Source organism: Erithacus rubecula (genome assembly GCF_903797595.1).
Source record: "Erithacus rubecula genome assembly, chromosome: 3".
NCBI classification, from domain to species: domain Eukaryota; kingdom Metazoa; phylum Chordata; class Aves; order Passeriformes; family Muscicapidae; genus Erithacus; species Erithacus rubecula.
Window position 1 is genome coordinate 53,997,085 of NC_136689.1, and position 15,993 is coordinate 54,013,077.

General features: G+C 37.6%; 1 protein-coding gene across 1 annotated transcript in view; it reads left to right on the plus strand.

Annotated features, from left to right (window-relative positions):
* The window catches only part of ITGA9 (integrin subunit alpha 9), a 214,232-nt gene that overhangs the window by 148,759 nt on the left and 49,480 nt on the right, over positions 1–15,993 (plus strand). Inside the window, exons 19-23 of the mRNA XM_079301914.1 lie at positions 462–548; positions 1,886–1,965; positions 5,006–5,095; positions 7,753–7,861; positions 11,182–11,289. Coding sequence (XP_079158040.1) covers positions 462–548; positions 1,886–1,965; positions 5,006–5,095; positions 7,753–7,861; positions 11,182–11,289 — 474 coding nt within the window. The remainder of the gene's footprint in view (positions 1–461; positions 549–1,885; positions 1,966–5,005; positions 5,096–7,752; positions 7,862–11,181; positions 11,290–15,993) is intronic.

Here is a 15,993-nt window from a genome sequence, read left to right on the forward strand (position 1 = left end):
TGTGGAGCAGAGGATTGAATGTCACCAGAACCAGATTAACTTTCTCTTCTGCATCTGTGTATAGCATGGTTCAGCCACTGTCTCCCAACACTGTTCTCTCTTTATGGTACAGATATCTGGAAAAACTACCTTAGAAAACCTGTATTCTGGATCATTTGAAAGCTTTCTTTTAATAAATGGAGGGAAGGACTGAGTTATCCAAGAATTTGGGCTGATCACTTGACTCCAACGTGTTTAGTCATGCAGTATTTCCTCATGATCTTAGAGCAAGGTTCTGATGGCTGTTTTCTTCCAATGCTGGTCTGACTAATGTGGAATAGGGAAGTATAACACAGTGCTACGATGGGAAATATTTAATTTTCTGTAGTACTTCATCATGTTGCTATTTCTTAGCAATCTTCTTTTCCTCCCCAAATCTGTAATCTCATGGTCTTTTTTTTCTTTTTTTCTTTTTCTTGCAGGAGGAGCTGGGCATTGCTTGTGAATTACTGGAGTCAGATTTCCTCAAGTGCAGTGTGGGATTTCCTTTCATGAGATCCAAATCTACGGTACAGTTGTGATATTTGCATTTGCAGAATAATGGTTCATTTACCTCTGTCTCCAAGGAGTGCCTGGAAAGCCAACTGCTCTGTTAAATGTCTGTGATAGATACTTTATCTAGCTTGCTAAGCCAGATATCCAAGCCTTTCACAGTTACAGAGAGTAGCTATCCTCTTTCCCACCAGACAGAGCCAATGGCAGTGCCCTGGGCACTGCAATAAAATGGCTTTGAAAAATGGTGCAAGAGCTGCAGTTGTGAAAACCTTACATATTTCCTCTGCAGAAAATTAGAAAAGGACTCTCTGTCTCACTTATGTTGCCTCTGTAAGTTTTTGTCTTCTTTCACATTAAAGTGCACTAATGACTTTTTCATGTTATGTTCTTCTGGTAGATTTTTAAAGGATGGTTTTGTTCTATAAGAGAATATATACTCTGTCATAATGTTTAAAAACCTATCTGGGTTCTTTCTGCCACTGAAATGATGTATATGAATGACCAACCCAGAAAGATGTGAAAATGAGGAATAATAACTTAAGGATGACCTGAAAAAAATGAGTCTGAAATTGTTCAGAAAGTTTCAATTTTATAAGCAAATCCTTTCCGTTAGAATTGATGTCTCCTTTGACACAACACAAAAGTTTTAGTTTTCTGTTTTTTTAATTGACTTTTTCTTGCTATTTTGAAAAAGTAAAATATATTTTAAATGGAATTGAAAAAACATGCAGTATGATCTAGCATGTAAGAATGTAAGCCATTGAAGTTACAATGAATTTGGACACTGTTTTACTTAGCCAAAGTCTGTTTTGTAGTTAGCCAGAAAAATAACATGGAGAAGTTACTTATCAAAGTAAAATTCTTATTTCAAAATTGGCACCTGTTTTCACCCATTATGATGGGTGTCCTGAATGCTGCTTTAGCTTGTGCCACTTGCTCCAAGTCTCCAAGTGGAGACAAGCCTGTGATGTGGCCTTTATTCCCCCAAAAGATCTCTTTATCAGCAAATAACCTGGTGCTGAGATAGTTTCACGTAGTGATCCTCCTGTACTGGAAAACTTATTCCCAGGCAGATCATCTCCTCAAGAAATATCTTTGAATGGCAATTCTAATAAAGGCATTCTCTTAATGAAGGAAAACCCAAACTCTGTAGTATTTGCTAAGATTTAAAATTACTATCTTGCAATTACTAAGATTTAAAAGCTAATTTGCAGTTGAGGAAGCGTTCTTCCATGTATCAAAATATGCTACTTTTGTAAAATTAGCCTAGTAAAATATAAATAAAGTTTCAGAATAAATACATTTTGAAGCAATATGCAGTGTGTCTAAATACTGCTTTTTCTTTGCACAGTATGAGTTCAATGTGGTCTTTGACACAACCCACTTGACTGGACAGGAAGAAACACTCACCTTCCTTGTCACTGCCCAAAGGTAAGGGAATCCTTATATGTCTAGAAGACTTGGGTATTCTTTGTTACATGAAGTGTGCATTATGTGTGCTTGACAATATTAGCTGTAGATATGTATATGTGTAGTAAATTTGGTTAAATTACTGGGGCTAAATGCATGCATTTTGGTGAGGCAGAGTAACTGTATTGAAGCTTCCTGAAAAATGAGGTAAGATCATGCATGGGTTTTCTTTGCAGGCAGTTGCAGTTCTGAAGGATCATTCTGTATTCTCTGAGTTGAAAGATTCTTGTATTTCTCTCTGGGCCATGTATCAAGCTCAGCTCAGCTTCAATTGATGATCAACACAAGATAGACCCATTTGTTCCAACATTTGAATGAAACAAACATGCTGGGGTGCAAACCAAAAAAGATAAATGCTTTAATCAGATGGTCAAGGATCCCACTGTTAGGTCCTAAAGTCATATATCTATTTTTCCCCCCTGTGGATCTTTAATGAGCTATGACAGTCTCTAGACAGGGCACTTCCAAAGGGCACTTGAAATAGGCATTAAAGTAGGGTGTTGCCAAGTGTGCATGCATAGGCATTTTGTCTTGGGCAGGATAAAGATGTGACACATGCTCTGTGCCTTCTAGGATGATGTAGCATGAAGAAGCATGGGTGATTCAGTCACAAGCACTGTCAATGTCTGTATGGGATGTGCAGCTGTGCTAATGTTGGCCATGAGCTGCTGCTTTGATGTGTTGGGTGTTTGACTAGTTACTCCTCCCATTTGCTGTGTAAATGAGCCAACTTCATATCCTTATGTATCCAAATCAGGATCTTCAGCCTGAATTCTCCTCCCAAGTGGGATGACACCTCTACTCAAAGCTAGAGATGAGAGATAAGGTGTAGCAGCTGCTGAGTGACTGCTCTCATAAGGCACAGTCCTCCCCTGCAGTAACAGCTGTAGGTGGGAACAAGATCCTGCAGCACGTAGGACTGGTATGACACTGACCATGTCACCATGTCTTGCATGTCAGCCAAGTTTTATCCTCCATCAGAAGTTCATCATGTGTTCAGGCGACCCTGTGATGCTTCTCAGTCAGAGACATCAGTATCTGCTAAGTGAATGCCAGCTTCTGCAAAGATGGCTCAGTAGTGCTTTAAATTTGCCCAACCAGTGTTTTCCAGCCTTGGATAGCACAGGACATCCCTCTCTAACCTCACTTATATTTCTGTACCCTACCAGTGAGAAGTGTTAGTCTGTGCCTTTAGATGAGCAAAGAGATAAACAGTAATTGTTACACATTGAGTGCATGCTTTGAGGTGTTATGAGAACATTCTCATTGCACAAGATTGAGAGAGGATTGTTATGTTTTGAAGGATTTAGCTAAACCTCCAAAGAGAGTAGTGCAGGTCTCAGTGCTGATTACCCTCATTTTCTCTGTGCCTTTAGGCAAATGGCTCAATTCCCTGTCTGTCAAATGAGTGTAACAAAATCTTTCTACCACAAGAGTTGCAGGGAGCCATGAAGTAAAATCAGTGATAAGGAAATTGAGAGAATGTGCCTGTGCTGCAGTCAGACTGCAATAGGTGAAGACTGTTTCCACACAGAACTGGAGCTAGTCTGGCAGAAAGAGCTGGACTGGGAAGCTGTGTCATGCTGTCATGGGAAAGAAAGTGTTGCCCTTCAAGTTGCCCTTTAGCCTGTCCCATGTAAATTTGTAAATTTGGCTGTAGAATCTGTAACAAGAGGCTGTTTTAAACTGGAGAAAGAGCATTATATTCCTCTTACACTAATTGGTTGTTTCAAAAAAACAACAAACCTCCTTCTTTGCTTCCAGATGTGAACTGTTTTTCTAGAGCTGGATTCACTGAGTTGTGCTCTCCTTTTATGACAGTACTTTTACTGCATTTGAAACAGATAAGAACATAGCCATGAACCCTGTATTCTACTTGCTTATTCTGTTTGCCACCATGGTATCTTGGTATTTATGTTGGATGAGAAATATCTCCATTTTAGACTCCTCTATGAGCCTATTCAGAGAAAAAGCTCTTACTAATTGGGGTTGTTTCCCAGGACTGAAAGTTTGTGGGGTTTTCTGTCTGGGCCATAGTCTTATCAGCAGACATAGGCAATGTGTCAGTTGCAGAAAGCTGAGCTTATCTAAGCAGCAGGCTGTAGCCAGCAGGTTCTGTTTTTGTAATCTGAGCAGCTCATAATCTGCATGGTATCACTGGGGATGTTACTGCCTCAGTGATACTGTCCTCAAATATGATCATATATTTTGTTTTGCCAGTTTGATTTGTGAGTAAATCCAATGAGCAGCAGAGTAAAAGTAATTCCACAGTCACTGCTGAAGAAATTGGAAATACATGTAACATGTCTTTCAGGATTGTTGCTCTGAACTGTCACCCAACAAGCAGACTCATATCAGAATTAGAATAGTTGCAGGTTTGCATGCTAAACATGCATTATGGGAACCTTTCCCAGACTTCATACAAAAAGTATGTGTACTGAAACAAACTGACTTAAATTTGGTTTTGACTGGCTGAGGCAGCTGTAAAATAGAAATGCTTTCATTTTGGCAGCTAAGTATAGGAAGAGGGAAAAAGAGAGAGTGGAATTGCTGAGAGGTTGTGGCCAGTTCATTACAAAGGTCTTTCTCAAAAACCTGCTTGCAGTGGCAGCAAATTGGTACTGTGGTACAGTGCAGGTGTGTATGTCCCTCACAAACTGATGTGCAGTCAGACTGGGAGAAAATGAACCCTTGCATGGAAGTCTAAATGCTCTTGTTTCTCTCCACTGTGTGTGATGGCTGCTGCAGTTTCCCACAGGCATTTGCATTCACACCTTGTTCCAATATGCATTTTTTTGTTATGAGCCTGTTCATGACACAGCCACAAAACTCATGTTTTTTGTGTGTGCCCTCTCCAAGGCTGGGTGGATATTTTTAAGGAGCTGATATTACTCAAATAGAGAGGCTCAGGGTACAAGGCAGAGGGATGGTAGCTGAGAAGCTGTTATATATTGCAAAGGCTGTTGATTTGCAGTATGTTTGTTTTTCCTTTCTGGCACAGTGGAAACCTAGAACGCACTGAATGTCTGCACGATAACACTCTAATCCTGTCAGTGCCCCTGATGCATGAAGTGGACTCATCCATCAATGGGTAAGTATCAGTGACCAAATGAAAACAAAAACAACAATAGTAATCCTCAGCATTATCATCATCCTAAGAATAACATCTGAGTGTCTTCCAGTGAAAAAATTATTTCTTTTCTTTGTTTACATGTAGCCAGACTGTTGTTTTTTCCTTGTTTCTCAGACTCTGATCATTCCCACAATCTCATTCAATATCTGGAAATTTTATTCATTTCAGGACTGTACCTCATTTTCACTACTTCCTAATTAATGATAATTAATTACCAACACATTTATAGTAGATATTTTAGTGATTGTGTTTGAATTCAAGTGATATTGCAAATAGGATGAACCTTAAAATTACATTTAAAAAGAAAAGTAAACCACATCTTGTTCATTAGAGCATGTCTTTAAGGAAATGGTTGAGAGTCATCAGGCCAAAGGTTATGGCCAAATGTTCTGGAATTTTAAGGAGATTGGTGAAATCTATCTGTTTAATTTCACAAACAGAATTTGCTTCTGTTTATTTTCCTACTTCCTCTGTTCCCTAGTCTGTGAGGCATCTGACTACCAACTGCAGAGCATCACTTACCCTTTGACTGAAATACTTGTTTAAGATGTAGCCACTGCGTCCTCTCCCTAAGGCTGCACGTGTATGAGCTCCTGCCTTTATAATTGAGGCTCTTCCCTTCCACTTGGCATCACAATCTTAAGCCTAGAATGAAATATTTGTGGTCAGGCTCAACAGTCAGACCATTCTTTAGCATAAACAGTGCTTTGAGTTGGAATTGGTTGACCTGGTCACTGAAGATGAATTGATATTCATGTAGACTGAGAAAATTAACATTAATTGCTAAACTGAGGAAGCAAAAACTCATCAGTGTCCCCAGAGGGTCAGTGTCTGTTTTAGCCACCAGACTACAGGTATTGTCTAAATGACCAGTGCAGGTTGGCATCAGTAGAATCACTCAAATACTCCCTTGACCACTATGCTACACATGTAGGAAAAAAGTTAACCTGCACTGACGTGGTTTGACTGAAAAGCTGAATAAACTCAGACTCAAAGCTGAGACTGGGTTTTGCCTCATAAAACTCATCTTGTTGGATAGAAATAAAACCCTTAATTACTGCCAGCAGTACTGGGTAAAAGTTTGAGCCTGCTCAGAGAAAGGAAGTGCACTATCAAACCTCACAAGATGACTAGTGAGGACAAAAATCTCTGTATTGAGAGTACAGCCTCGGCAGCATGCTCTGGAAGTTTTTGAATGCTTTCATTGTTACAATTCTTTAGAAATTTAACTCTTGTTTCTTGATGCTTTGATACAGATGGATTTTTATTCAGCTTTACAAATATAAATGCTTTCATCTGTGTCTTTAGATCTCTGTTTATTACCTTCACAATACTGCATGCCAAAACATAATTAAAATTGCTTTCTTCTCTTTCTCTTCAGAATGTACTTTTTTAAGCACAAGGTCTCTGAATTTATAAGCCCCACCCAAGTGCCTGTGTGAATTCTATTTTTCTTTCTCATAGACAAGGCTTAGTTAATTGAAGTTCACAGAAAAATCCAACAGCCAGAGAAAAGCTGGGTTTATGGGAGGGCATGCTCCCAGGCATGATAATATTAGTAATACTCTTTTTTTTTGGACAGTATCTTTTTGAAGCTTGTTTTATTAGCTTAATTGTCCTATATTTGAATCTAGAGGAGTAAACTTCATTCCTGGTTATAAATAGCCCAGAATGGTGTGTACCATATTTGGGAGAAGCCTTATGGTTCCCATTGTAAATGGGAAGAGAAAATTTGTCTTTCACTGCTTCCCATAGCAATCACTGGCATGGGATGCAGGAAGAAAAAAAGGAAATGTGCCTAAACAGGCTTAAACTCCTGTCCCAAAGTGCTCTGATTACAAAGGACAGCCTGGGAAGTAAGCAGAATTTTAAGCAGTAGGGTGCATTATGATTTGTCTGAAAATACACCAGGTCCCTTTCCATACAGTGGAGAAGCCTGGGATTAGAAGGAGATTATAAAGAATGCTTAAAGCACTCCTAGTCCTCTTCTGCAGATTTTCAGGTACTGTTTTGTGCTTCCAAGTAACTTCTGATAAAATCCTACTGCATTTTACTCTGTGATTAGAAGATAAGAGTGATTGAGGAAACTTGGACTGATCCACTCTAGTTGAAAGCAGGTTATCCCCCTCTAATCTTGCCTTTAGTCATCTGCTAAAGATAAAGGTAGTAAAATTTGGACAGTTAACTGTTTGTTCCAGACATGCTTTGTAAATGTTAAATAAAATTGAAATGTTACTTTAATGTATATATAGCTTAAAGTATTCCTTGTAGATACTGTTCCTTAACTTGTTTGTGCAATGATTTCCTTTGTTGATCCAATCTTGGGCAAATCATCCATGGCAGGGGACCTGAGACAGGAGGATTTGTGATAGGAAAGGAGAAAAAGGATAGGTAATCAAAAGAAATCTGCTTCATTGGTGGGATGTTAACTCAGGTCAGTTGAGATGCTACTTGCTGCCAAGAGAAAATGAAATCACAAAAAGTAGACCATTGTAAAACAGTCCCACATATAGAATTTCACATGACTAAAAAGCAGGGTGCAATTCAGCTAGACACAAATATATTTCATTTTAGTTACATTTTCTGCTTACTGAATCCGTATCTTGGTTTTACAGAGAAGTCTTCCCTAGTTCATTTTTCTATGGTGATTCTGTGGAAGTGTCCAACTTTGTTCGGTTGGAAAACCATGAATGCCTTTTCCAGTCTCTCAACTTCACGCTGCAGGTAAAATCCATCCTTATTTTGACTGCTTTTCTGCTTGACAGCACGTTCTTGTTTTGTGTCTGTTTTATTCTGAGTGTGGTATGGGATTTTGTGCATGATTTTTATATCACAGCCATGGGTAGAATGGAAGCTTTGGGCAAGGTTTATAAAGAAGTCCCTCTTGTTGAGTTAGGAGGTTCAGAAAGAACTCCCTTGCTTTCTAAACTTCTCAGAGAGGAGTCTAGATGCAGCTGGATCCAATCCTAGCCCTGAGTGGGTCAACATTTTTATCTGAAGGTTATATAGGTGTACTCACTCATACCAACAACTGTGAGCAAATCTCTTTTTCTCAGCCTCAAGGAGAAACCTTGAGGGACATCTCCACTCAAGGGGAGAATCCCCAGACCCTCTCCTGGAAATGGTGTGTTAGAAATCCATGCTGATAAAAGGTGGGATGAGCTTTTATAGTAAAAATGATCAAATGTCACTCATGCTCTGCCAGCTCAGCAGCTTTAGACAAGTTATCTGTACCATCACTTGTTGATTCCTTTAATTCCTTTATCAGAAACTTTGCCTGTCACATCCTCACTGGTACCAGTTTTTGTCAGGAAATCCTGTGTTTTTAACTTTGGGATTGATTAGTCAGCCTCAGCAGTTTCAGCACCAAAGGCAGCATCCATCCATCCAGCTTCTCCATCCATCATGGGTAACTTTTACAAATAGGGTTTAATTTGTGCTGTTTGACCTCTACTCAGGCAGAGCATCCTGCTACAATGCTGTACAATGCATTCTTGGTTGGATACCATATTTACAGCAGGGATGGCATATGTCCATTACCTGCATATATTATGACAAGAGTTACAAACGTGGCATCTCACTTCCATATTAAAAAAAACTCCTACCATTTGTTTCTTTCAACTTTTTTCACATGCTGAGTCAAGAGCCCTAGTTACTTAAGTTCCACATCTTATATGAAGCCACAGGTTAAGAGTGGAGGAGGAAGTCTTTTAGTGGCATGGTCATTGAGCAAAGGAGTGGGCAGCCTTTATCCAAGGGAACAAACACCTATCTGTGCTAGGGATTCATTCTGCTAGATGCCCCAGTATGAAAATATTTATACTACTGATAAATATATACACTGATACTATAGTACTGATAAGAGTACAGTACAGGGGAGAGATGAGGACATTAAAAAGAAAAGTATGAGAAGCTCTCAATAAATACCTTATAGCATCTCAGCACTATTCAAGTGTTACTTTTATGTTACACTTCACATGACAGTTAGATGGGTTCCTGATGTGGCAAAATATATGGATGATTTATTATAAGAAACTCTTGTAATTTGGCCAAAATTAACTGGCATTGTGTTTCACTGCTGTAACTGCATCTATTACAAGCCCTACAAATCCTCTTTCACCGCTAGGTGGGACTAGGGAATGATAAGTCCTGCAGAGGTAGGTTCATTTATTGTGAAAATTAGTGTTTTGTCATTTTTCTTTCTGTTTTCCTAGACTGAAAACAGCTCATAACAAATAACACGTCTGCCTCCATGGACAGATTGTGATCCAGACCAATTAAACCCCCACAGTCATACAGTGCCCTTAGCTATTTACTGAAGGACTGGAAAGCAGGATTTCAGGATATAAAAGCTTTTGTGAACCAGGCTATTAATTCTTGTGATTCTGGTTTCCTTCTTAGGGGTTTATAGGTCTTCTTCCCTTCCTCCCTCTTATACCCAGAGGTTGGTTTATCCAGATGACAAACAAATGCACTGGTGCTCTAACTCGATAAATATTTTCAGTAAAGCAAAGTGATAACAGGGAAGGGAGAGGAAATCTATGTATTGGCAGTGCCACCATTTGTCCTACCAAATGCTCTTCTATCTCATGCACACACTTAGCAATTGCAGTATTTATTTTTTTTCCATATGGAAGTACAAAAACAAGTCACACATCTTTTGTCCAGAAATGGGGTAAACCTTATAACTGTGTGTGTGTCAGAGAGAAAAGGTAGTTTCATAATAGGCAAAGCATTGTTTGTATCACTCTTTGCTTAATTATTTTCTGCCATATATTTAACTTCTCCTGATGGAGAAAAATAATAGCTTCTCAGCCAAGAGAAAGAGATGAGTTACAAGAATATGGGCCTTTATAGCAGTTTTTATATGTGAAAATCTCTACTAGATCCAATATGAAGAAGGAAACAGAAAATGTCTTTTCTGCAATAACTCATACCTTAGTATGAGATATTAGTGAGATAATCAAAGTATTTAAAAGGTCTAACATGAAGCATTATGTTTGTATTTCATGCAACATTTATCAACTCCATTCCAATGGGATTTCTCCCCCTGCCTGGAGCCTCAGGGCTTTTATGAGGATTTGGCATTGCAAACTAGTTCTGTTTATCACTCAGGCATTTCTTGAAATATGAATAGTGTTTGAAGAATGAAAACCTATTGGTTTTAATATTTATACTTTACACAATTAACATCTTACATATTTTCATAGTAGTATCTCAGTGTGGATAAATATTGTAATGGGCTTCAATTTTTACTTAAAAGTTTTTTTATTGCATTTATTTTTGTGCTGTTAAAAAGGACCAGAAAATATTTTTCCTAATAAAAAAAATATAGATACAAATAAAAACTTACTTTAATTGAATTTTATCCATGGATTATTTCTCTTCAGCAAAACCCCATAAATTTTGGAATTTTCACTGGATACATGTTGGTGGTGAATGAGAAATTCTTTGAGTTTTTATTGAAATTTTGGGAGTCAGGGAGTGATAGGAAGCTAATATTTTCCAGTAAAAGTGTAATTTAATTGAAAATGCCAGACCTTGAATGGAAGTTGTTCACATGCATTTCCTGGCAACACTCTCAGAAAACCCACAGTCAGTAGTCAAAATAATTGTTTGGTTTCTGCTCTGTAAGAAAAACATGTGCAGAATATCATGCAGTGGTTACCAGATGGAAATGAGAATTTTAACTGAGACAGTAATATTTCTTATAACCTTCAAGATTTTGTTACCAAAACACTGTGTACTAGCAGTACAAAATAGAATTATTATGATGCTTGAATTGAGAACTGGCAATTATCCTGCAAAACTATTTCTCCTTTGATATGTCAGCTGTGCCTGAAGATTGTTAGGTAAGCTAATCTATCTGATCATTCTGAAAAATGAAAGCACTTGAAAAAGAAGTTTTAGTCTGAAGACATTGAAAAACCTGCACTTGTATTTCTTCAAATTTACCTGTACTCCCAACTCTGAATCTACAGTAGTTTTCCATTTATGATAAGTCAAATGTGCAATTTTATTTGTCTTAATTTTTTCTCTTACAGGTTTACAATGCTGGACCAAGCACTCTTCCTGGAGCTTTACTTGATATTTCAATTCCCAATCGCCTCTCTGCCACTGGAGCTGAAATATTCCATATTCAGCAGATGATGGTGAGTATGTTACAATGTGCTCTGAGCCCAGAGAAGCACTGAGAGCTACTGATGACTAGAACAAAGGAAGTCCACAAAATCTCATTCACTGAGTTGCTTTTTAAGACAATCAAAGGTTCTTTGCATCTGTGGCCAGATGGTAAGAAACTGAACCCCTCCAGCTGTTTGCTGTTCTCCCTCACCTAGGGCACAGACAACTAGGTGTATGTTCCTGGTGTCCTATAATGCCCTGCAAAACTAGGTCAGGCTGATGCTGAAGGAAATATAGAGAACACTTCCACAAGTCACACCTGCAAAGAGAATTGTCTCTTAATCAGTTCTTCCTGACTGGGGGAGGATTAAATTGTGAATGTAATATCAATAGGATGCTTTATCAAGCTGACTCAGATTCCCTGGGGTTTTTATCTGTGGTTATCAGCTAGGTCTGAATACATTATCTATATCTATTTTGCTGTAGTCCATGTTACAATTTGCTCTTTTTTGGAGTGTTCTTTTAACAAATGTAAGTAATAGAGAAAGTTATTCTTTCAACACAATGCTTTTCTAAAGATGATTTTGTGTCAGTTTCAGAGAAATTCAACGTAAACTGTGGTAGACAAATTCTTAGATTTAATTTCTAATATTTAATTATTTATGTATTTATTTATAAATTTCAAAGCCTTTGTTAGACCACTAAAATGTCATCATTTACACAGTAATGGCCAAAAGACACAAACCTTAGTACTGAGGTAAATTTATTGCTGAAATTCAGAGTAATCTGCCTTTGTGAAATGAAACCAGCTCTTTGGGATAATTGAAAGGAAGTATACTTTTATGTTGTTGGTTACTTTTCTAGTCTTTTAGCTGAAAAGTATTACCTATTATATAGGTAACAGTGCCACTGAATATGTGTAAATATAGATCTGAAAGATCTTTCTAATCAGGTTTAGAAGATTTTTTGCTGTTGGAAGGTATGAGATAAATATAAATATGGCTTACAGGTGGGCATTAAAGACAGAATGATTGAGAAACAAAAGGGAATATTGTATGAAGCAATAGTAGCGTATAGACAGAGTCAATTCACCAACTAGACTTAATTTGTTCTCCAGCCTATGTATCATTTTCTGTGGCATTTCCTTTTAATGTTTATTTAGTGTCTTTATGTGCAGAAGATCACGTTTCCTTTGACACATCCATGACCCATTTCTTTGTTCATTCCCTGGTCTCTGTGTGCTGTAGCTCACACACAAAGATGGGTTCACAGCAGCTGCAGAGAAGTGGGAATCTCCTTAATAGATTTAATCTCCTAAAGTGTTGATATCTCCTCTAAAGTCAGTCATCCTGTAAAGGAGGTCCCAGCTGGGTGGTGTGGCTTTGAGCACTGTGGTGACTAACAGATGCTAGCAGGATTTGTATTAGTTTTCCCTAACAACAGGTTGCATTTTTCTGCATATGATCTGACTGAATTTTACTCAAAAATTTGTTTTTGTAGAAATGTTAAACTGCTGTTGTGAGACCTCTTTGCAGGTAGTAGGCAAGTATGTTTGTATGAGAGATGTCTGCCTGATACACTGGCATTCCAGTAATTTTGAATACTGATTTTGAGTATAGGGTCAGTAGAATTCTCCTACATGACTTTCTAAATACCTCTAGCATGTTAATAAATGTGAGCCAATAAAATCCTATCTGGGATAGTGGTTATCCTTGTTTTGCAGATGCACAGGTGAAACACCAAAAGGATTGTTTGACTTCACACAGGAAATTTGTTTCAGAGCCAGGCACTGAACCAGTGTATCCCAAATCTTCATATTGTAACAGAGAAAGCATGCCACTCTCTTTCCCACTGTTCTCTCCCAGTGACTTTATATTGACTGAAAAGGGAACTAAAATCATGAAGTTTTTCAACTTTTCATAGGATAGATATAATTAAACAAAGAAACCCAAAAGGAGATTTAGAAAATTGTTTACGATAGCCTTTTTTCCAAGACAATTTTTCTAAGAATAGTCATAAAATATTTTGCTTATTTTGCTTATTCCCAGAATCTAGACTTTAATAAAGATAGTAAGGTAATAGAATCCTTTCAGACAGTGAAGGTGTTTCTGTCATTATTTTCTTAATGCCTATAATCCAGCCATTCTAGCTGTCAGTGTTGCCAAAACTTTGAGAATAGCTGTCATTAATACAGAGGATTAGGAATTGTCATTTATCTATAAAATACACTGTTGATACAGCACTTGAGATTTGATAACATAATGGTCTTTATCTTGAAGCTAGTAATTCTATTGCCACTTCTCTGATACACAGTAAGGCAGTGAAATTTATGAATCAAAATGCATAGATAAAGCACCAGAGTTTCTCTCAAATACACATAAACTACACAAGATAGTTTCAGGAGCAAACTCCCTCATATTGTGTTGATTGAGCTAGTCTTTCAGGCAAAAAAATTAATAGCAGGAAGACAGTCACATATGGCTCACTGGAACAGTCTGTATCTCTGGGAGGTGTTAATAGGAAGTATTATCTGCTGCTCTTGGTGGAAATGACAGCCCTCATGCTTCCTCTGTTCCTGCCATTCTGAGCTTTTGGCTTTATTGCAGAAACTGTTTTAACATTTTGTTTCAGACAAGTTCAGATCGTGGAGATGTTTTGGCATTTGGAGTTCTGCCTCAGAGATGTTCAGATGCAATTCAAGGACTACTGGGTACAGCACTGCACTTTCTGCAGCACTTCCCCCAACAAATATATAGGGAATGAATCCACATTAAAAGCCAGAAGTAAATTAGAAAATGGATAATTGTAAGAAAACCAGGGAAAAAAAAACCCCCAAAATAATTGGGCTTCCTCCCTATTAAAATTCTTTAACAAATGGAAGATACTAGAAGTTTTTAAATAATTTTAGCTAGGAAAGTTCACCTCTGACATTGGTTTCACATAGTCAATAGTCAGATTTTGCAGGTAAATGATATTTTGGAAACCCTTAAGTCAAATTAGTAGCTGTTTGTTTTTATGTATTTTTGTATTTGCTTTCTTGCAAAGGTTGAAAACATAATGAATTAAATACCTCAGTTTGTTAGTAAAAGTGTTGTGATAGAATAGATGATGACATAGAAGAGCTTCACACAAGCAAAGAAGTTAGTCTTAATACAAAGTTATATTCTCCACTCTTCAAGTCATTGATTATCTATTCTTCCAAGAAGAAAACCAGTCCTCATTATATTTGTGTCTGTTTTTTGGTCTTGTACTGAAAGAGAAATTATTTCCTTTGTGTATCCAGCAAGGGATGCACAATAGCAAGGGAAACACCACCAGACTTGCCAGCCAAGGAGCTGCTTTCTAGTGTCACTAAGAAGATTTTCATAATGATATTTCCTACTAAATAAACCAGGGTATTTCCTGAAGCTGTTAATAAATTAACAATGTGTCTGGGATTATTCTGGTGGTGGCTTTATGGAACTGGATCGGATTGTTGACTTCTGGCTTCTTTTATTTTCATTGAAGGTAAATACAATTGTGAGAAATTAACAGTTGGAAACCTAAATTTGTCTATTGGAACTGGATTATCCTCTTCCTTCCTCTTGGAGGGACCAGGCAGAGCCTGTTTGGGTGAATCAGTACCATGGATATAAAAAAAACACAATTGAGACAAGGATCTTGTTGGAAATGAAGATGCAAGACAGTCTCTTCAGAAAGAGTTTGCAATCTAGGCAATGACATAAAAAGGAATTCAGAAGAAAGAGGGAAAGAAATACTGTTCTCAGTTTTTTGATGACAAACTCCCTCCTTGCATGTAACTCTTGATGTCTAAGTATAGTAATTACTGTTTCAGTAATTGCCATTAATAGAATATATTTAAATTACCATGTTCTCTTACTCCAAAATAGAGAGGCATAGAAGCAGCTCTGAAGAAGCACTTGCCAGTCTCCTCTGATAATACAGAAGCCACCTAGTTTCCCTGACTTTCCATAGGCTTCTAAACTTAGATATTGAGAATTATTTACAGAGATTAAAAAATCAGTTAAAATTCATCTTGTGACTTCTGTCCCCATCAACCTTAAATGGGCCAGTTAGCCCAGGCCACTAGTTTCTACTCCAACTCTTCCCATCACTTCTGTGATAAAAAGTCCTTCTCTTGCAAGGACAAAGAGAAGTCCTCCAGTTGTCCTGTTATGTATTGCATATTCACACTTCTGTCTTCTTTCTGCAGAGGTGAGACCTGCATTGTGCCTTTATGATAGCTGGATATCAGTGAGATTTTAAAAAGTAAAGAAAAACTGAATGAATTAATGGAAGAACTGAAGAGAATTCCTTTTACAGGTTGCCTTTTAAGTTGATAGCCTGAGTGTGGGACTCTAGAAATGCTTGTCATGTTCATTTTGGAAATCTGTGTAAAAGAAGCATTGATCTCTTCCTGTGAATGTTGAAAAAGTAAAAGGGAGTCAGTCCCAGAACTACAAGTGCTGGCTGATGACAGGTTACATTTTGTAAGGCCAGTTTGTATAGCAGTCATGTAATTTTTCTTCCTGCATTTGCACAGTAATGTCTGTAAGGAGCATAAAGAAGTTAGGGAGCAGAGTTAAAGTTTGCTGTCTCATTCCATGAAAGGTCCAATGTAAAAGAAATAGTCAATTTTAAAACCTTAAGTGTAATTTCTGCTTATTATCTGTAGGTTTTAGCTTCCAGCATAGAAAAAAGATGCTTTGTCTGCTGCAGTGCTGTTGTTTAAA